The 21,398-nt window shown below is 39.9% G+C and overlaps 1 protein-coding gene across 1 annotated transcript in view; it reads left to right on the top strand.

Moving 5' to 3' along the window:
- Positions 1 to 2,909: 2,909 nt before the first annotated feature.
- The window catches only part of ARHGAP5 (Rho GTPase activating protein 5), a 47,107-nt gene continuing 28,618 nt past the window's right edge, over positions 2,910 to 21,398 (top strand). Inside the window, exons 1-3 of the mRNA XM_036383460.2 lie at positions 2,910 to 3,146; positions 10,144 to 10,248; positions 13,680 to 17,579. Of these exons, the coding sequence (XP_036239353.1) occupies positions 13,857 to 17,579 (3,723 nt within the window). The 5' untranslated portion in view covers positions 2,910 to 3,146; positions 10,144 to 10,248; positions 13,680 to 13,856. The remainder of the gene's footprint in view (positions 3,147 to 10,143; positions 10,249 to 13,679; positions 17,580 to 21,398) is intronic.

The raw sequence follows: 21,398 nt of genomic DNA on the forward strand, positions 1-21,398 counted from the left end.
TTTCTCATGAATTTGCAATTTTCTCACCACTTTCCCTTTGAAACTTTATGAACCTTGCATGTCTTTTTAATATGCATCTGACATGATCTATGGGTATATCTCTACCCAATAGTTTACATTAAACTGCAAAGTGATAAATTTCATAGAGTCTAGGAAAACACTGTGTCACTAATCTGCTTAGAACCCTGCTTGTTGGTTCATTGGACATAATTATTGACTTTTTGTAGCTTCATGCAAAATCAAGGGGTTTAATAAGCTCTGCAATACCATAGCAAGATGCCTACTGCAGCCTGACAGAACTTTTGTATGCTTCCTGGAAGGCCACAAGCAAAGTGAATTTCTGCACAGCAGTTTCCTCTGATGATGGTGATCTGATGTGAGGAAATCTATATGAAAATCAATTTCTGGCTTCACAGTCTTCCTGTGTTATATTAATTTTTGGAGGACTATTTAGGATCAGAGGAAGACAAATTAGCTGATCTAATTCTGCCTGAGAACCTGTTTTTTTCTTTTGACAAGGAGTGCTTTTGGAGCTGGTGGTGTGTCTTACCAGGGTAACAGGACAGCACAGGAAACCACTGGTGCCTATTGCCTTTTGTCTGGCTGCTGTGCATCCTTGTGAAGAGGGTCCCTCCACACTGTTTCCAACTGAGGCACTCCTCTCTGGCCTTGCACAATACAGGGTTGAGCTTGCTGCGAAAAACTTCCTGCTATTCCCAAGCCTATTCACCTTGCTGAGCTTTTTTTAAACTAAAATCAGGATCAAAGTAATTTCTACAATCAATTCCTACATGAGAGATCTCCTACATGATGGAGCTTTACCAAAATTCTCTAATATTAACTGTTTATGGTAATTAATACCTAAGAGAGTTTCAGAAAGATACAGATTTCCTTTAAATTTATGTTAAGCTAAGAAACCTCAAAAGTTTTTTTTGTCGTATGAATATAAGCTTTTGATTCTGGTAAAGTGAAACGGGACTTTAACACTCCAAGGTACCTATTTGCAACAACCTGCCCCCTCAAACAACTCAAAATCAGGTAATTCAAATTAAAATTAAGTTCTGGTTTTATGCTTGTTTAGCTTGCTTTTCTGTCCTTTCTTTATTTTTAAAAATCTCTTGAGCAAATGCTGTGATTACAATGTCAAATAATTTTACATTTTTTAAATGTGGACCTACCTAAGGTGAGTATTTCTACAAATATTCTCATGTAATGCAATGTCCATGCTAGGCTGTTCAGTCATATTTAACACAAAATGGTTTAGCTAGTTAGGATTTTCTCAAAAATTCAAGTTTACGGGCAATGTGTCTTTAGAAAGGATCTGATGTTGTAAATCTTTTAATTTCCTAATTTTCAGATGTAAAAACCTTAAGATGTGCATACAGTATGTAAAATTGCACAGAATGAACCATATTGTTATTAAATATTATGATTACAAATATAACAGTCAAAACTTGGACTGTGCCAAGAATGAGTTTGCTAGTAAAATATTAATTTGTTCCTTTGTATGCATACATATAATCTTTATGTAATAAATGATGCACAGAATATGACGATCTTTAGTAATAAATGATGCACAGAATATGCATTTCCGTGTGCACAGAGATAAGGTGTATGTGTATGATGACCACAGATGTCCTGTTCCCTGTGGTGGATAGAATAGATTAGCACCTACTCACTAGCTCTTTTATGAGTGCCATGCCTCTCCTGCCAGTGCCTGAAGAAATCCAGCTCCAGAGGCAGGAGCACAAAGCTCCTCAGCCCCATCCCTGTGGGGTTGGGGTTTGTGTACAACCCTGGGGGGCTCTGAGAGTGTTAGGGGGATTTCACCTCCTGCAAGCCATGTGGGGACCACTCCGAGTGCCTGTGCTGCCTGGGGGGCTTAACCTCACTGCCAGGGTGTCCGGGGCCTGTTGTGCCCTTCGATGCAATGTCCTAGAGGGATTCCCAAGGTGCCAGTGCCTGGTGTGCCTGGGTGCAATGTCCTAGAGGGATTCCCAAGGTGCCAGTGCCTGGTGTGCCTGTGGTGGAATATCCTAGAGGGATTCCCAAGGTGCCAGTGCCTGGTGTGCCTGTGGTGGAATGTCCTAGAGGGATTCCCAAGGTGTCCAGGGCCTGGTGTGCCTGTGGTGGAATGTCCTAGAGGGATTCCCAAGGTGTCCAGGGCCTGGTGTGCCCTGTGAAGGAATGTCCTACACATTGTCCCGCAAAGGTGGGTGTCCCACAGGCAGCCCCACTGCAGTGTTCTTTCTCTTTTTAATGATTAACAAATGAAAGAAGTGCTGTGTTACACTGGCTAAACATGGGAAATGTTGTGAAAACTTATAGGCAGCCGGACAGGAGAAGAGCTGGGGGCACAGGGCTGACCAAACCAGCATTTTGGAATCCCTTAATTCCATCCCGATCAACCGCCAATTTCCTTCCTTGCAGGCATCGCTGCTGGCTGTATACTTAACGTAGGCCCTCGCTTAGGCTGGCCGCCACCCGACAGTGCCGGTGGCCCGGGATCCAGCCCGTGGCCGCCTGCACACCTCGGAGCCGCTCTCACGCTGGGGCGCGGCGGCGTCCCGGCCTGCGCCGCTGCCGGAGGCGGGACTCGAACCGCGGTCCCCCTGACTCACGGCTCCCCGCGATACCCGCGCGGCCACCAGGGCAGGAGCGGGTGCGCGCCGCGCGCGCCCCCGCACGGGCCAGGGAGGAGGGGGGAGGCGGGGCGGCGCGCGTGCGCGCGCAGCTGGGTGCCGGCCGCGCGCGCCCTCCCAGGCTTCCCAGGGAATCCAGCGACAGCAGGAAGGGGCTCCTTCCCGCGCACGCGCAGCTGGCCGGGCGGGCGCGCGCTGAGCCGCGGCGGCGGGAGGGAGGGGGGAGGGGAGGGAAGCTGCTGAGGTAAAGTTAGGGGGAGAGAGAGACTCCGTCAGCCAAGCGAGAGCCGGGGAGGCTCGGCGGCCGCCATTACTGAGCGCCGGGGAGAGAGCGGAGAGGCGGGACGGGGCTGCGGCGGCCGGGAGCGCTCGGGAGCTGCGGGCCGGAGAGCGGAGAGAGCCCCGCGGGGAGGAGAAGCCGCCGGGGGCGCCGGCGTGGAGACAGCGTCCCGGGAATGCTGCCGCTCCCGCCGCCGCCGAGGAGCCGGATCCCGACGGCGCGAGGTGAGGGGAGGAATGCGGTCCCGTGGGAGCCGGCCCGGCCTGGAGCGGGGCGGCCGGCCCGGCAGGCGGAAGGGGAGCGGGGGGAGGAGGCGGCTGCAGCCCGGCGAGCCGGCGCGGCGGCCGCTGGCTGTAACCAGTTCGGAGGGCTGGGGCCGCGTGGGGAGCGGGCAGCGGCCCCGCACCCCCCGCCCGGCCCCCTCGGCCCCGCCGCGCCGCGGAGGGCAGGCGGGAAGGGCAGGGAGCGGGGTGCCTGGTCCCAGACAGGTGATGAAGGCCTGAGCAATGGGAGGGTCTGAGCCTGCTGTACGAGGCTGCCAGCTGGTCACGGCTCTCTAGGGAGGGAGGAAGGCAGGAAGGGGAGCTTCCCTGCTCCTCTCTTCTTCCTTCCTCATTCCCTTCTTCTGCCTAGTCCTTTAGCTTCCTCCCTTCTTCCATTCCCACTGCCTTTTCCCCCTTTTTTCCTTTCTCTGTACTTATTTTCCTCTTCATTACCCCCCAATACTCATTCACGCCTTCTCTGTTCTTTTCTTCCTCTACTAAATTTGAACAGTTGTCCATTCCCCTCCTCCTTCCTTTCACCTTCAAATATTGCTCGATATTAAATTTCAGAAAACTTCACTCTCCTAATGATGTGTGTGCATTTCTGTTTTTCCACCAGGTGGATTTTAAGGCTTTGGAATAGGGTAGCCAGTTGCAGTGTTGCAGCTTTCAAGCGTTTTGAATCCCTTCAACCAGCATAACCTTTAGACTCTCTCCACCCAAGGGAATCACCAGAGACATACAGATGTAATGCCGTGGTGTTGTAGCTATAGGACATAAGGAAACACTGCTTTAATTTGAAAAAGAAGCAGGGCTATATAGTTATAAAAGGAAGACATACTTGTCACCTTCTCCCCACAATACACCCCACCGCTCTGTACCCCCCTCTATTGCTCTTTCCAGTATCCCTTTTGATATCAGCGTGGAATATTTCCTTAATAAGTAGGAGGGGAACGATTTTAATCTAGACCAAAATAGGCCTGTGGGGGTATGTGTGTATTCTTTAGTTTAGTGTCATGCAGATAAACCGGTGGGTTTTTTTTTTTGTTTTTTTTTTTTTTTAATAAAGATCCTTGACAGAAATTTGAAAACTCAACACTGCAGAGTAAAAGCGGTAGAGAGAGAACAGCATTAGCTGGTCAATTGGCCGTCCATTTTAAACCTGTGCATTGAAGCCAATTGCAGCACTGATACTTGTATACTTACTTCCTAAAGAATGAGGAGTTAATAGGTGGCATTTTTGTCAGTTGTGCTGTCTTACCTTGTGAAGAGTCTTCCGCATGAGAGTTGTTTTCGGCAGTGACATCAGTGACCAGAGTTAACTGCCTTCTGATACTTATTTATAGTACATATCTGAAGTAAGGGCATTACAAATATTCATCCAGGTGCATTTTTGTAAGGGTTTACTTTCATTTTTTGTGCTGCTTTGAAAATTATTTTTAAGAAGTGCTAAAATTCTTAAAATTCTATTTATAGTATTCTATTAAAACTCTCTTACTAGAGCTCAAAAAGTATGATGTGAATGTAAGGGGTTATTTTAAAGTCTGTAGTACCTAAAGTATGGGAAATTGTTTAAGCATTTGTTACCTTACCACTAACTTGTTTCAGCATAAGTTGCTTATAAGTGTGGAACATACTGAGCTGAAATAGCATTTCCCCCCTGAAGTATCCCTATCTAAAGCAGCTGCCATTGTTGTAAAATTGTAAATAATTGCAACCAAATACCACTCCCTGGTATTGGACTTTACTTTAGCTAAGGTGTTGCATGTGTAACATAATCCAATTAAATACTTTAGGCTCAGACTAAATTGTTTTAAAATGCTATATTTAGCACTAACAGAACCAAATGCTCCACATGTTTTTCAAGCTATGTGCTTTCCTAAAGCTGTAGGTGTTTTTTTTCCATTTGCAGACTTCGTAGAAAAGAAAAGCACTGATCATAATAATAGATTGTTCTGTGTAAGTTTCCCTGTTGGGACTTGTTATTTGAGTAGATTATTAAACATAATGGAATTATTTTTGCACTAAGATATGACAAGGATGCTGACGCTATCTTAAGGCTTCCAAAAGTACTTTCTTGACACGAGGTAAATCCCATGTAGTGGCATCCTTCAGGAATATTTCTCATAAAACTTCACAAAGCACTCCTCATCACTCCGTGTGGCAGGCTGCTCCGCGGTGTGTCCTTAGGATTCTGTGCAGGAGGCGTTCTTGGGGGGTGACCTTCTCCGGGAGCCTGGCACTCCGGGAGCCGAGCGCCCATCGCGGAGTGCTGCTGGCACGGTTGCGTCGTGCGAACTGAAAACTGAAAACAGCCCCGTTTGTGGCCATGACGTAGCCGTGCGAGCGAGCCCGCGGTGCATTCCTGCTCGGTGATAAGGCAGGAATGCTTTCCAGAGGGGCCTGCGTCCCGCGGCCGGCGAGGCGCTGCCGCCAGGGGGCTTCGGCCGCGCCGCGCCCCCCGCCCGCCCGGCTGAGGGGTCCCGCTCACCCCGGGAGCTCCGGATTAGCGCTCCCGGGGCTTTTTCCTCCCCTGGATCCGTGTTACGTCTCTCCTAATGGGCACACAAAATACTTAATCGCTCTTTAATCACTCTTTGTTTGGTTGGTTCTTTTTTTCTTTTTTACTCTGGGAATTTTTAGCCTAAAGGTCAGTGTGAGTGAGCTGGAAGAGTATTGCATTTTATAGATTATTGTTTGAACCATCTCATCACTTCCTTGTATTTACAGATTTGGTGAAATATTTAAAGAAAAACGAGTTTGTAATTCCTAGTAAGAAAATCTGAAACAATTGTGAAGTTATTTTGAATTTGCATGTCAACTGTGTTTTTCTAGTACATCTCTTGGAAAACAAAATAATTAATCTGTGGCTAGTTCTGCACATTACATTTTGTGGTAAATAAATGTTGTTTCTTTGGCTTTGAGTTAAAATTCCCACGCATTTTTGCAGTTCTGCATCAGTTGACATTCAAACATGACAGAAGAATGTTTGCATTTAAAAAAGCAAAACCAATACCTGCATGCACAATTTTTGGAAAAGTATATATAGTTGCATTTTGGCATTTATTCATTTAAGATGGCTAATTTTTATGCAGAACATTATTTGCTGCTTATATATGCCATTTCCCTTTCTCATTTAGTAATTTTAAAAAGGGGTTGACCAGTGTTGCTTTACACAGGTAGAAATGACACATACAGCTTGTACAAGGTCAAACAACAAACTAAGCTTAATGGTGTTGAGTCCTGGATTCTATACTGTAGTTGCTCAAGAAGCAAAATAATATGAAATGATCCAGATCTGTGGATCAGTAAAATTAGTTGTAGTTGCCCATACCAGGATGTAAATTTTTCTTGGTTTTTTCTCCCAGGAAATGCATTTTAGCTTTTTTCTGTCCTTGCTTTGATCCCTCCTTTTTTGTCTACTTCCTCTTCTTTCTTCTATTTTTGTAAGTTTTTTTTATGGATGCCCTTTGTAAAATTTCTCCATTAGTTCTTTTGTGTTTTTCCTGAGTATCTCCACAAATAAGCCTGATCGGGAGACTTGCCCTGAGAAACTTCTCTGACCACTCTGCATGTTTTTGATTGGAGCTTATCCTGTGCAAAAAGAAATAAGAATTTATTTCTTCTGTAATCTTGCACTTTTCTCCCCTGTTAAAATACAGGCTTTGAAACTATATTGAATGCTTTCAGATAGTCAAAAATCTGAAAATAAGTAACTTGAGAGGCCTGAGTTCAGAATACTGCTGTGCTGGTAATTTGAACCTTTACACTTTACCTTTTTATTGTACCTTGATTTAATGTATGTAGCTTGGTTTGGTTTTTCTCTTGTTTGAGTTTTTTTTGTGGAGAGCAATAATGATAATAGATGCCCTGGGACTGCTAGATTCCACCTAAAGAATGATATTTTGAGTTCAGAAACAATATTTAGGCTCTGATATTATTTTGTGTAATACATAGACAGTCTTCAGTGTATTATTAATAGAAGACATTTATTGAGCTTAGTAGGAACTAAGAGCTTTGAACTTCTGTTTTTAAACACAGTTTTTCTTTGCTTTATAATATGAAGTTGGCCAGTTGAGGTTTCTGTCTTTTTTTATTTTTAATACATTGATTACTTTGCTTTTGTATGGAGAGAATTATCTAGGCTACAGAACTCCTTTAGGGATTATAGTTGGCTGTCATACTAACCAAATCTGAAATGAGCAGCAGTTGGACTCATCCATTCTCATCCTGCATTTCCCTAGCACGATTAATCAGCGTATCACTTCAACTGAATTTCTTTTCAGCCAGAGGATCACTGTTGTCCCTTACTGTCTTGCTGTTGCTTGGTTGAGCTTAATTTCTGATAAGCAATCTGAATCATGTTTTTTCCCTGTTGGCTGATACTTGGGTAATTGTTGTATTTACCATTATTTATAAATAAGATTTCAAGTATGTTTAGTTAAGGTTCCCAGCACTTGTGAAGGCAAGAATGTTAGTGTGTTTGTAAAGCGGACAGGACACATTATGTTAGGACCTCAACAGCCTTAAGTGATTTGAAATTGTTGATAAGGTGACATTGATATACTTTGGTTTCATTTCTGAAACAGATTTTCACCTGAAGGGAAGATTTCTTATACTTGCTTGAGTGAAAAAGATAACTCTTGGTAAATACTGAATGAGAAATGACAATGCTACATTTAAGGTACATCAACATTTTTTTTTCCTAACTGGTTGTTGGAAGAGAAAACAGTGGGATTCTTACTCCGTTTTGGCTATAGTTACTGTTGTGCTGATAGATCTCAGATGTTAGGCACTGTAGTAAATGTTTTCCAATGCCAGGTTTTGGTTCTCAAAAAGTGTGAAGGGAGGAATGACTTGGTATAAAAACTTGGTGTCAGTAGTAACTTGAATCTGGAGCTGTAACTTTCTTGGAGTCATGATCTGTGTATTTTGAGTGCACAACGCTTTCAAACTCGTCCTCCAGACCATTTCAATGACACTTAATGTGTTTGAATTTACTTGATGATCTGCTGTAGAGGTTACAGTAAGTTTCTTTTGGTAAAGCAGACTGGGCTGTGATGGGCCTTTTATTCACATGTGCTTCTTTTTCCTTGGCCAGGTAATTTACAAACACAGTTGCAAGAGTATGCCGATTGAAACTAACCCCAGAAAATACTGATCCATAATCTGTTGTGTCTAGGCAACACTACAGAGCGAGTAAAGGACTTGTGGAAAACGCTCTATTTTCCCTGTTGGCAGACTGCTTAAATAGTTGATGGTCATAAGCAATTCTGTGGACTCTTTCAAACAACTTTTTTGCTTCAGCCATGGTAGGCCTAAAACATTTGTAGGTTCAGAAAGCAATTTTGGAGGATATTGAGAAATACTCAAGGGTATTTATCTGTAAGTGCTTTTCTTGACTATGGACTCATCTACAAGTTCCTGTGCAGCCACAATTACTTAATACTGATAGATGATTAGTTCTTCAAGTATTTATTACTTGCTAATAATACGGCATTCTATTCTAGTGTTTAGAGTTCAGCTTGGAAGACTTTAGGAAAGATGTATTTGTAAATAGGGCTTTCTCTAGTGTCTTAATGTTTCTGACTGATGTTTTCGGGGCCTGTGTTTGAGCTTTCTCTTGTGGCACGGTCCCTCAAGCCTCAGATGCATTCTTGCAAGAGGAGACACTTTTCTCTCACTCTGTCTGCTCTTCCACATACTCTTGAGTTCTTCAGAGTCCCATTGTGTTTTTCCTCATGAGCAAGTATCTGCTCTGCTCAGGTAGCTGTGGATGTAGAGGAGTGCCACCGCTTGCAGGTAAGGGCAGGGAACAGGACATACTGCCTATCTTCTCTATCAAGTGATAGAATTTAGCACTGAAGCTCAGCCAGGCTTAATGCAGGACTGATACTGTTGAGACAGCTGCCTACTGATTTTGGTGTTCTTCTGTACCACCAGATTAGTTACTGTTGTATTGTTTATGAGTATTACCAAACCTTTTTTGTCCAAAGGAAAATTTACTAGAGAAAAGTGAATGTTATTCCCAAAGCAAAGTGAAATTATTAAGAATATAATTTTAAATGGCAAAACAAGAAATAGGTCTGTTGTTTTGATGTAGTATTTAGCACATATACAGCGTGGTGCTGCATCTTGCTTAACAATGGCACCTTTCCTTAGTTGAAAATGGCTTACATAATATTCCAGTGCAAGTGCCTAAAGTTCCTTTCCTGTTCTGCATCACAGTGTGTGGATCACCAGGCTGGCAAAGTCTGGGTTTTGTGTGGATGCAAAGGGAAGAACAGTGGAAGAGCATTGGTTTTGATTACTTTATAGTAGCATCCCTGCAGTGAGATCAGCACTTAAAAGGGTTATATTAATAATTTGTATCCTAGTTGAGAGTTCAAAATCTTCAAATACAGTTATACTTAAAATAGCTGATTCGTCACAGTTTATGAGTCCTTTTAATTTAGAAGTGGTGGTAAAAGGGTTTTGATGTAGAATGTACCTTTTTCCTATTAATAGAATATATATGCATAGACATACATTTGTTTAATATATTTTGTACTTATGACTATACCAACTTCATCTTGCAAACTTGTGTTCTAAACACTTTAGAATTCCAAATTATTCTACAAGTAATTAGTGATTTTTATAGCTCATATTTTATATGTTATCTGAGAAACTACATTAATTGTTTTCATAACAGGCTTCTGCAGCCTAGATATTGTTGAAGTATCAAGTTGAAATTCAAATCAAGATCACTTATGAACTCTGCCCTCTCTCAAATATTAATAGGTGTGCTTACAGGATTTAAACCCCCCAAATTTAGACAAAGACCAGCTTGAGTTTTGTTAATGGGTTTAAAATAAGGAGAACAATCCTCATGCATAGGTGAAGTGTTATACCTTCTCTGATTGCTGCTTCTTTCTTCATAAACTTGAAACTTTTAATGGTTCTTATTTTTTGTTTTCAGATCCCTCAGGGAAGGACTTGCTGAAGGGCACTGTTTAAATGTGTGGCATTACTGCAGGAAGATCGCAGCAGGAGAGTCATCTTGCTTTGCACCTCTTTCCTAAGGGTAAGTTTGGGCTTTAGACCTTTATAATGTGTTTAAAAGTGGGTAAATAAATACCCTTATTTACTTTATAACTACGCTTGGAAATCTAAAAGTCTGTAGAGATAAGGTCCTACAGTGCATCTGTAGATGGTCACAGATTCTTCCTGCAGTGATGTCAGATGCTTTGTATTATTTTCAGTCCTAAGATTGAAATTAGCTGGGGAAATCAAACAACCTCTCCTTTGAATCTGTAACAAAGGTGGGGGGGAGGGTTAGATGAATCGTAGTGTTTACAATTTGTTATAATTGAATTAAGCAGATTGAACTAAGATAATGGAATGAATTTACAATGAATTTCCAGTGTGCATGCTTTAAAACAGTACAAAACGATAAAGTAAATTTACATTAGTGGTATAGTCAAATGGAAAATCTTCCATTTGGAGAACAGTTTAATGATGATTACATATTAAATGTGAAGCCATTATAATGTCAGATTTTTTACCAGTTTTATTACTTAATTAACATAGATTTTGTTCTTGACTTGTACAATCAGTGCAAAGTAGGAACTGTATTTAAAAAAAAAACCCCAAAAACAAACCCACGCTGGTTTTAAATATCTTTAGTGATTCAGCTTCTACTATGGTTAAAATATTTCATGTCAGAACTTTAATGAGAGACTGATGTGTTTGTTCTCCCTTTCTCAGTGTCTCCCTTCACCTTACTCTTTGTACTTACTTGCTTAAAAATGTATCGATTTAACAAAACATTTTGTAGATGGAGGAGGAACAACTTTTGCTACGGAGGATGTAGAGTATCTGAAAGTATCGATTGTTTCTTATAAACTAATTGCAAATTGACAGTGTCTTCCTGATGAAATGAAGTAATCATGTGGATGAAGATTTTTGTGTTCTAGTTTAGTCCACATGAAATCTGTATTGTGCTGTGGCAAACAGAAAACATTTTATAGTGGAAGTGCTGACTGAATTTCTCATTCTAGCAGTTTGAATGATGCTACTATGATAAGCTTTGCTTTAGAAAGAAAACACTGGGTTTATTTGTAGTAATATAAATACTGCTTGTAAAGGATGTTATTTTTGCTAAGTATTTTTGTTCCTGGAGCCATTTTCTGTTAGGTCCAAATTCTGTGTTTTAAGAATATAATAAACACAGTGGAAACAGTGAGAAGAAAAATTTAAAATATGACTTGTCTTTCTGAATGGGTCTTTGAGTAATCTTATTTAACTGAAAAAGAATTCTAAAATCTGGCATAGAAGTTTCAGTTTTTGCAATATAAAAGCTCTTGAGTATGTTCACCTTCATTTTGTAATGAAGTTGATACTTTCTTCCTAAAAAAAAGTACTTTCCTTTTCTGTGATTTCCATAACAAACAGCTGGTTTTATGTATGTAGTTTGTATTTTATATTTTGGTTAGTTAATTGTTGCAAAGCAGGACAAAGTATATAACATAAAATTGATGCTTGTTATACTTTCATTCTGATAAGGACTATTTATAGGTTTATTTAAGTACATTTGTGTTGTTACTTTGTAATCTACAAATGTAAAAGCAAATATGTTAGGTACAATAGTAACTGCCTTTCTTTTATAGTGCCATGTAATAGTTGTCTTTTTACTGAGAAAATGAGAAGTATTTTTATAAAAATATTTTCAGAGAGGATAGAAGAGTGTAGGTTGGAAGAGACTTCTGAATGTCATCTTGTCCAGCCTCCCTGCTCAAGCAGGCTCACCTGGGGCAGGTTGCCAAGATCTGGGTCCAGATGTCTTTTGATTACCTTTAGTGCAGGAGCCTTTACAACTTCCCTGGGCAAACTAGGCCAGTGCTCAGTCACCCTCACAATAAAAGAAAGTGTTTCCTGATGTTCATATGGCATCTTCTGTATTTTAATCTGTGCCCATTACCTCCTGTCTTGTTCCTGGGCACCAGGAAAAGAGTTTGGCTCTGCCTTCTTTTCACCTTTCCCCCAAATATTTGTACACATTGATGAGATCTTCCCTTAGTCTTCTCTTTGCCAGGTTGAACAGTCCTGGCCTTTTCTTAAATGAGAGCTGCTGTGGTGCTTTAGCCCCTTGCTGGATTCTCCAGTAGTTCGGGATCTCTCCTGTACTGTGGAACTGGACACAGTGCATCAGGTGTGGCCTTACCAGTGCTGCAAAGAGGGGAAGGTTAACCTGCCTTGACCTGCTGGCACTGCTTTGTCTAATGCTGCCCAGGGTGCTCTTAGCCTTGTTTGCCAGGTGCACACTGCTGGATGGTGTTTGTGTCCTCTGGGACCCCCTTGTCTCCCTCTGGACAGCTGCTCTTCAGGCGGCTGCCCCCAGCATGTACTGGTACATGGCTTATTCCTCCCTGCAGGCAGGACTGTATCATTTGCTCCTCCTAATTTTTTCATCAGCAAACTTGCTGAGAATACATTCTCCCCCATCATCCAAGTTATTAATGAAGATACTGAGCAGTATTGGACCCAGTACTGGCCTGCAGAGTGCACTGCTGGTTACTGGCCCCCAAGTAGATTTCATGCTACTTGTCACCATCTCTGAGACCAGTCATATGGAAATTCAGTTTTTTCCATCTTCCTCATAGTGTAATTGATTCAAAACCAGCAAATGCATTTCCATCTGCAGTATGCATGCAAGTAAAGTCTTCTATTAATAACTGAGAGTTAGTGGTAATTGTTATAATTGATGACAGCTTCAATAAAGCCACGAGAACCTCGTAGTAATTCTGTAAAACTTTGAAAGTAGATATAGTAGTTTTTGTTTCCAGTTAATAGAAGTTTGTTTTTTCATAGAGACAGAAGGAATGAAACAACAGCATTGTAGTCTTAAAATCTATACATAAGTCGTATTTGTATGATTGTGTATTTCTATAGAATTCCTGTTTGAAACATTACCTTAAAAGCAGTTTGCTGTTGGTATACAAATCAAGTAGTCTGCTTCTGGATATAGGTAGCAGCTGGGGCATGTGGCCAACTGCCTGCTTTTACAGCTACTTGTTTTGACATTTCCTTTACTGCAACCTAAGCTCAAACCTACAAATGCACGCAAAAGTAATGTTATTCTTACAGATGAGCATGATACCTAGTAAAAATTTGAGTGTGAATAGAAGTGCATGAATATTAGGTTGGGTTTAGTGGTTTGGGAGTTTGGGTGTGGGTTTTCTTTTTTTTTAGAAGTATGCTGCTCAGCTATCAAAAAACTGACAAACTACTACTAAACTGTGCCTGAAATCTGTTTCTTTTAAATCTGTAGTATAAATAGCATTAGCATTACTGAATTATGAATTTATGATCTCATTCAAAGTAGTTGTAGAATTTTCATATACACAAAAAATCAGGGTCATCAAGCTGCACAAGTGCTTCTTAAAATGTCTTTTCCCTCATGAATATTACAAAGAAATACCTGCGATCTTGATTTTTCTTTCTCTGTATTTTTAGGAAGATGATGCTCCTTGTCCAAGTTATCTGAGGTTCTCTTAATCACAAGCTGAAGCAGGAACAACTAAAGGCGATTTCTGGAACCCTGGATATACAATTCAAATTTGTAGGAATTTTTTCCAGAATGAAAACCACATACAGTTACCTTGATAATTGCAAAAGGATGAGAGGAAAGTTATGATGGCAAAAAACAAAGAGCCACGCCCCCCATCTTATGCTGTTAGTGTTGTTGGACTGTCTGGAACTGAAAAGGATAAAGGTAATTGTGGAGTTGGAAAGTCATGTTTGTGCAATAGATTCGTTCGTTCAAAAGCAGATGAATATTATCCTGAGCATACCTCTGTGCTTAGCACAATTGACTTTGGAGGAAGAGTTGTTAACAATGATCACTTTTTGTACTGGGGTGACGTAACACAAAGTGGTGAGGATGGAATTGAGTGCAGAATTCACGTAATTGAGCAGACTGAGTTCATTGATGATCAGACTTTCTTGCCTCATCGGAGTACGAATTTACAACCTTACATAAAACGTGCAGCTGCCTCCAAACTGCAGTCCGCAGAAAAACTAATGTACATTTGCACAGATCAGCTAGGCTTGGAGCAAGACTTTGAGCAAAAACAAATGCCTGAAGGGAAATTAAACATAGATGGATTTTTATTGTGCATTGATGTAAGCCAAGGATGCAATAGGAAGTTTGATGATCAACTTAAATTTGTGAATAATCTTTATATCCAGCTCTCAAAATCTAAAAAACCCATAATAATAGCGGCAACAAAATGTGATGAATGTGTGGATCATTATCTGCGAGAGGTTCAGGCCTTTGCTTCAAATAAGAAGAACCTTGTGGTTGTGGAAACATCAGCAAGATTCAATGTCAATGTTGAAACGTGTTTTACTGCACTGGTACAAATGATGGATAAAACTCGTGGTAAACCTAAAATAATCCCCTATCTGGATGCCTATAAAACTCAAAGACAGTTAGTTGTTACGGCAACAGATAAGTTTGAAAAACTTGTCCAAACTGTGAGAGACTATCATGCAACTTGGAAAACTGTTAGCAACAAACTGAAAAACCACCCTGATTATGAGGAGTACATCAATTTGGAAGGAACAAAAAAGGCCAAAAATACATTTTCAAAACACATAGAGCAACTTAAACAGGAACATATTAGAAAGAGAAAAGAAGAATACATTAATGCATTGCCACGAGCTCTTAATACTCTTCTATCAAATCTTGATGAGATTGAACTTTTGAGCTGGTCAGAAGCCTTGAAGGTAATGGAGAAAAGGCCTGACTTCCAGTCCTGTTTTGTAGTGCTTGAAAAAACACCCTGGGATGAAACTGACCACATAGATAAAGTGAATGACAGAAGGATTCCATTTGACCTTCTCAATACCCTAGAGGCAGAAAAAGTTTATCAAAACCATGTTCAGCATCTTATATCTGAAAAAAGGAGGGTTGAAATGAAAGAGAAATTCAAAAAGACTCTTGAGAAAATCCAATTCATTTCACCCGGACAGCCATGGGAAGAAGTTATATGTTTTGTGGTGGAGGATGAAGCATTCAAATACATCACTGATGGAGATAGTAAGGAAGTGTATGCTAGGCATCAGAGGGAGATTGTTGAAAAAGCCAAAGAGGAGTTTCAGGAAATGCTTTTTGAACATTCAGAGTTATTTTATGATCTGGATCTTAATGCAACACCAAGTACAGATAAGATGAGTGAAATTCACGCAGTTCTGAGTGAAGAACCTAGATACAAAGCTTTACAGAAACTTGCACCTGATAGAGAATCTCTTCTGCTTAAACATATAGGATTTGTTTATCACCCAACTAAAGAAACCTGTCTCAGTGGCCAAAACTGCATGGACATAAAAGTAGAAGAGTTGCTTGCCAACAGTCTTCTGCAACAGGACCACGGACGCTCAAATTTATACCACGATAGTGCCAACATTGATAAAATCAATCTTTTCATTTTGGGCAAAGATGGCCTTGCACAAGAATTGGCAAATGAAATTCGGACACAATCCACTGATGATGAATATGCATTAGATGGAAAAATATATGAACTAGATCTTAGGCCAGTTGATGCCAAATCCCCATACTTGCTGACTCAGTTGTGGACCTCAGCCTTCAAACCGCATGGTTGTTTCTGCGTGTTTAACTCTATTGAATCACTGACTTTTATTGGGGAGTGCATTGCAAAAATAAGGGCTGAAGCATCACAGATAAGGAGAGACAGGTATATGGCTAATCTTTCATTTACATTAATACTGGCTAACCAGAGGGACAGTGTTAGCAAGAATCTACCTATTCTGAGGCATCAGGGACAGCAATTGGCTAACAAGTTACAGTGTCCTTTTGTAGATGTGCCTGCTGGTACATACCCACGCAAGTTTAATGAGGCCCAAATAAAACAAGCTCTGAGAGGAGTACTGGAAGCCGTTAAACACAATTTTGATGTTGTAAGTCCAGTTCCCACCATTAAAGATCTGTCAGAAGCTGACTTAAGGATTGTCATGTGTGCCATGTGTGGCGATCCGTTCAGTGTGGATCTTATTCTTTCACCTTTCCTCGATTCTCACTCCTGTAGTGCTGCTCAGGCTGGCCAGAATAATTCTTTAATGCTTGATAAAATAATAGGTGAAAAGAGACGTCGAATACAGATAACTATATTATCATATCATTCTTCCATTGGTGTAAGGAAAGATGAACTTGTTCATGGATACATACTGGTCTATTCTGCAAAGCGAAAGGCATCCATGGGAATGCTTCGGGCATTTCTTTCTGAAGTTCAGGATACAATTCCTGTCCAGTTGGTGGCTGTTACTGATAGCCAGGCAGACTTCTTCGAGAATGAGGCAATCAAGGAACTCATGACTGAAGGAGAACACATAGCAACAGAAATTACTGCTAAGTTTACAGCTTTATATTCATTATCTCAATATCATCGTCAAACTGAGGTTTTCACATTGTTCTTCAGTGATGTATTAGAGAAGAAAAACATGATTGAGAGTTCCTACATGTCAGACAGCACAAGGGAATCAACACATACAAGTGAAGATGTTTTTCCAAGGTCTCCGAGAGGAGGTTCCCTTGACTATAATTACCCAGATTCAGAGGATGATGCTGAAGGACCGCCGCCTTACAGTCCAATTGGTGATGATGTAAGGTTACTTCCAGCACCTAGTGATCGTTCAAAGTACCGACTGGATTTGGAAGGAAATGAGTATCCTGTTCACAGTACACCAATCAATTGTCATGACCATGAACGCAACCATAAAGTGCCTCCTCCGATAAAACCGAAACCGCTTGTTCCAAGAACCAATGTGAAAAAACTGGACCCTAACCTCCTGAAAACAATTGAGGCAGGTATTGGCAAAAACCCCAGGAAACAGCCTTCTCGAGTGCCTGCAGCACCTCCAGAAGATACAGACCAATCTGACAACTATGCTGAGCCTATTGACACGATTTACAAACATAAAGGCTTTGCAGATGACATCTATGCGGTTCCAGAGGATAGTCAGAATCGTATTATTAAAGTTCGAAACTCAATTGTTATAAATACCCAAGGTGAAGAAGAAAATGGGTTTTCTGATAGAGTATCCAAAAGTCATGGGGAAAGAAGACCTTCAAAATACAAGTACAAGTCAAAGACACTGTTCAGCAAAGCCAAGTCTTACTATAGGAGAACCCATTCGGATGCAAGTGATGACGAGGCTTTTACCACCTCTAAAGGTAAAAGAAAAGGAAGGCATCGTGGAAGTGAAGAAGACCCACTTCTTTCACCTGTTGAAACATGGAAGGGTGGCATAGATAATCCTGCTATTACATCGGACCAAGAATTGGATGAGAAAAAAATGAAAAAGAAACCCCACAAAGTAAAAGAAGATAAGAAGGTAAGTCAATTAATTTAAATTTTATTTACAACTTCTGGTGCATTGTAAAATGGGAAGAGACAAAATATCCAAGAGTTACACCCTCATTTGAAGCAGGTGCTTTAAAATTTTCAAACTATATTTGTTTGGTTTTTTTATCTTAAGTTCCTATTAAGTTGCTTGGAACTAGCAAACCTCAGTAAATGATATAGTTTGTCTATCAATATAGTCAGCTATTCAATAAATGTCAGTTATTTTCATCTCTGCTTACATGTAGAGGCTTCCTTCCATTTGAGAAAGGTGCTGTGGTTTTTTTAAGGAAAAAGCTGCTTTGTGAGTTCTTGAGTAGAGCCAGTTTTTTCAGTTGTTGCAATTTTTGCTATTGGAATGAGGTTGAGGGCTGGTGAATGAAAGGAGTGATTTCTTTTTAATTCTAAAAAGCAAACCATATATAGTAGTTCTACTGACTGCTGCATTTTCCTAGTGTGGGAAACAGCTAATCAAGTTGAAAGTTGTACTACCTTTATGGTTCTCTATAAAAACAGAATAAAGGGAACAAAACAGGGAAATAAAGGAAAATAATAGTTGCAGTTTCCTTGAAAAATGTTTCATCTTCATGCTTGAGTGTTACTTATTTTTTGACTGGCTTTGTGGTGTGGATTCTGGATGTACATTCTTTATAGTTTAGATTTTCATTTTAGGCCAGCAGTCATTGTGTTAGGTATAGTTTTGACATGAAATCTGGAGTGTTCCTGATCAGTTAGATATTTTCTTTCTTGTCTCAAAATAATCTGACCTTGGTAATATTATCTTTTGTAGCATTTTTAAAATGTCACTTTTTTAGCTTAAATCTGATGGTACTTGAATAGCAGAAATAAGTTTTGTTAAAGTAGAGCATAGTTAAATTTAACTAATAGATGAAATTCTTGCTGGTATGCAGCTGTGATTTGAATTACACATGACTTATTTAAAGGCCACTAAATTTTCTCAAGGCTTACTCATATGCATGGATAATGATGTCTTATGGGTATAAAATCATATGGTTAAAAATACTTTGAAGTTATTCTTTTGGAGAAACTTAGAATTTAAAAAAAGTATAATTTATATACTTTTCATAGAATCATTGATAATATCCAGAGTTGAAAGGAACCCATAAAGTCATTGAGTCCAGCTTCTGGACTCCTTTTGTTTTAAATAATCTTTCTACATAGAAATCAAAATGCAGTTGCATAATCTTCCTACTGTTGCAGCTGTGTTGAGTTGAAAGCAACTTACTCTGAGTTGAATATATTTGTGTTAAACTGAGTAGATTACTATAGTGGGGGTCTTCCTAAAATTGTCACAAAATCCCCCAATTGCTCTAACAAAGCTTCTACTTCTGGTTTTGGCCTGTTGAGAAGAAGCCTAAGTTGGGAGTTTCAGGCTGTTTTAATTCTTGCAGTGGATAAGTTTCTTGAAGAGTAGAATTGTTTTAAATTTGGGTTGGTTGGTGATTTGTTGGTTATGGGAGTGTTTTTTTCTGAGGGAGGGTGCTGTATTTTACTCACAAGTAGCAAAGCTGCTACTATTAAATGAGTAAAAGCTTTTAATAATTGTGGACATTATTGTAATTGAGAAAGCAAATTTGACTTGATAGCTCAAATGTTTGCAAGTTTTCAAAGTATCTTGAGTGCTCAGTGCTTTTGATAAGTAGTGACTTCTCTGTGTGTTGACTTGAATGAAGTTGATGTTAGAGTAGTTCCAGTTCAAGTGAGTCATTCTAGTTCATTATCTGTTTCTTTGGGTTTTTTAGCTGTTAATTTTATTTCAGAAGAGATGCAGATTTCTAGTTTTGGAACTTCTTCTGCATGTTTTCCTGTGTTGTTTTGGATGAGTGACTAGTAGTCTTTTATTACAGAAACACAAAAATTATTCAAATTATGTTGTCCTTGTCAAGTGTTATTTGGTCCTTGCAAAAGATGTTAGTGCACCACTATTTACAGACTGCTTGATGGGTTTTCTTGAGAACTGTGACCCCTTGAATGTGAAAGAGGTAAATAGAGCTTGTGTATTTCTTTCTGGCTATTTCTTAAATCTCTTACTGATACTTTTTCTGAATTTTTCAGCTCTATGTAAAGGGAAAATAGGGTACACGTGTAACTATTCTTGCTTTAATTATAGTGATTCTGAAGTACAGAAATCTTATGAGCAAAATGAATTTGTTTGGAAAAACTTGAATTTTAAAGTCTGAACTCCTAATTTTCTTTTTCCAAGATTATTAAATTTTTTTTAAGCCCAAGTAGGATGTAACGTTCTTGATACTCTTGCATTTTTGTTGATTTGAGATGTGGTGTTTCTGGGTGGGTTTCTTGTAGGGTGTCTAAGGAGAGACATGACTGTGCTGAAGGATGCTCATTCTGTCCTGATCCTTTCATGTCCAGTGTCCCTACTCAGGATAAAATCACATTTAAAAAAAAGGCACTAGGACAGACATAGGGAGGCAGAGAATGGATGTAAAGTGATTGTAGGGTTCAGGTAAAAAAACTAAAGGGAAACAGGCAAGAGTTGGGTGACTAGGAAGGAGGAAGCAAGATTTGACAAACAGCAGAGTAGGAAAATGAACTGCTGTAGTTTGGCTAACACATATGTATCAAACTTCAAAAATCTATTGAGGACATATGTTATTAAAGGCAGAAGTAAATACTCAAAATTGTGCTACTTGTTGCTATTTGGAAGCATAAATTAAAATGTTTTACTGTGGCAAGTATAGCAATATCAAACCTGTGGCAAGCAGGTCATTACTTACATTACTTGCAAGGTCACATAAGGTTTCTTATTGCCAAAAGAAACAATTTAAAGCTCAGAGCAGTTAAGCAAGTGTGCTTTGGTCTGAATTACTCACCCATTATTTTTGTCCATAGCACTGTTGCTGGTGTTCTTAGATCTTGTTTCAGTATACTGGTAGTCAGAACTGGAAGAGCATCATCCTTGAGCTCTTCTTACAATTATCACAGAAATAATTCCTCTCAAGACTTTTATCTCCTCATTCTTACTACTCTGAAAAACTCATCCAGAGCTTTTATTTCCTCTGTACTGGTGAGGAATATTGCAATTCCTGTTTTTCACCCTTCCTTATAGTACCCTTTCTCCGGAAATGTTTCTTTTTTTTGGCCAGTCACCAGTGAAGAGAAAATGGCTACTTCTTGGCCTGAGTTTTAGAAGATTTAAAAAAAAATTGGAATTTTCCTCTGAACCTGTTTTTGAATGAGGATGACTGAAACTGTGCATAGTATTGCAACGAATGTCATAACAGTGCATCACGTAATCTTAGTGCTTGCTGATATCTACTAGAAATTACTACCCAACACAATTGTGTGATTGCACCCAACCTTTGCTTAGCTGCAGTTGCTGCTGCTTTAGGTACCTTTGGCCTGCTCATGTCCTTGATAATTTCCAGGTAATGACTCAATACTAAACAGGTGGTTTATTGTACATGCACACATGTAAAGTACCTGTACATTACAGCATGTGCTATAGGCACATTACAGCACATAAGTTTTGTTAGTTGTGCATTCCAGTGCAGGATTTTCCCATTACTCTATGACTTTGTCCTTTTTGTTGCTTAATATCATCTATTTTCTGTTCCTCCAGTTGTGGCAGTAGTTTCCTTTATGCCATCACCAGATGCCTTACTAAAATCTAGATTGGTAAAAGCAACAGGTGGTTCAGTCTTTGTCTCTAGAAAAGAAAACGTGGAAAAAACTGAATCAGTATAATCTAATTTGTGATAGACCCACCTTTATCCTATTTTATTTTATTAGCACATGTCTAAATGTTCTGAGAAGATTTGTGATAAGACCT

The sequence above is a fragment of the Molothrus ater genome, chromosome 6, assembly GCF_012460135.2.
Source record: "Molothrus ater isolate BHLD 08-10-18 breed brown headed cowbird chromosome 6, BPBGC_Mater_1.1, whole genome shotgun sequence".
NCBI classification, from domain to species: Eukaryota; Metazoa; Chordata; class Aves; order Passeriformes; family Icteridae; genus Molothrus; species Molothrus ater.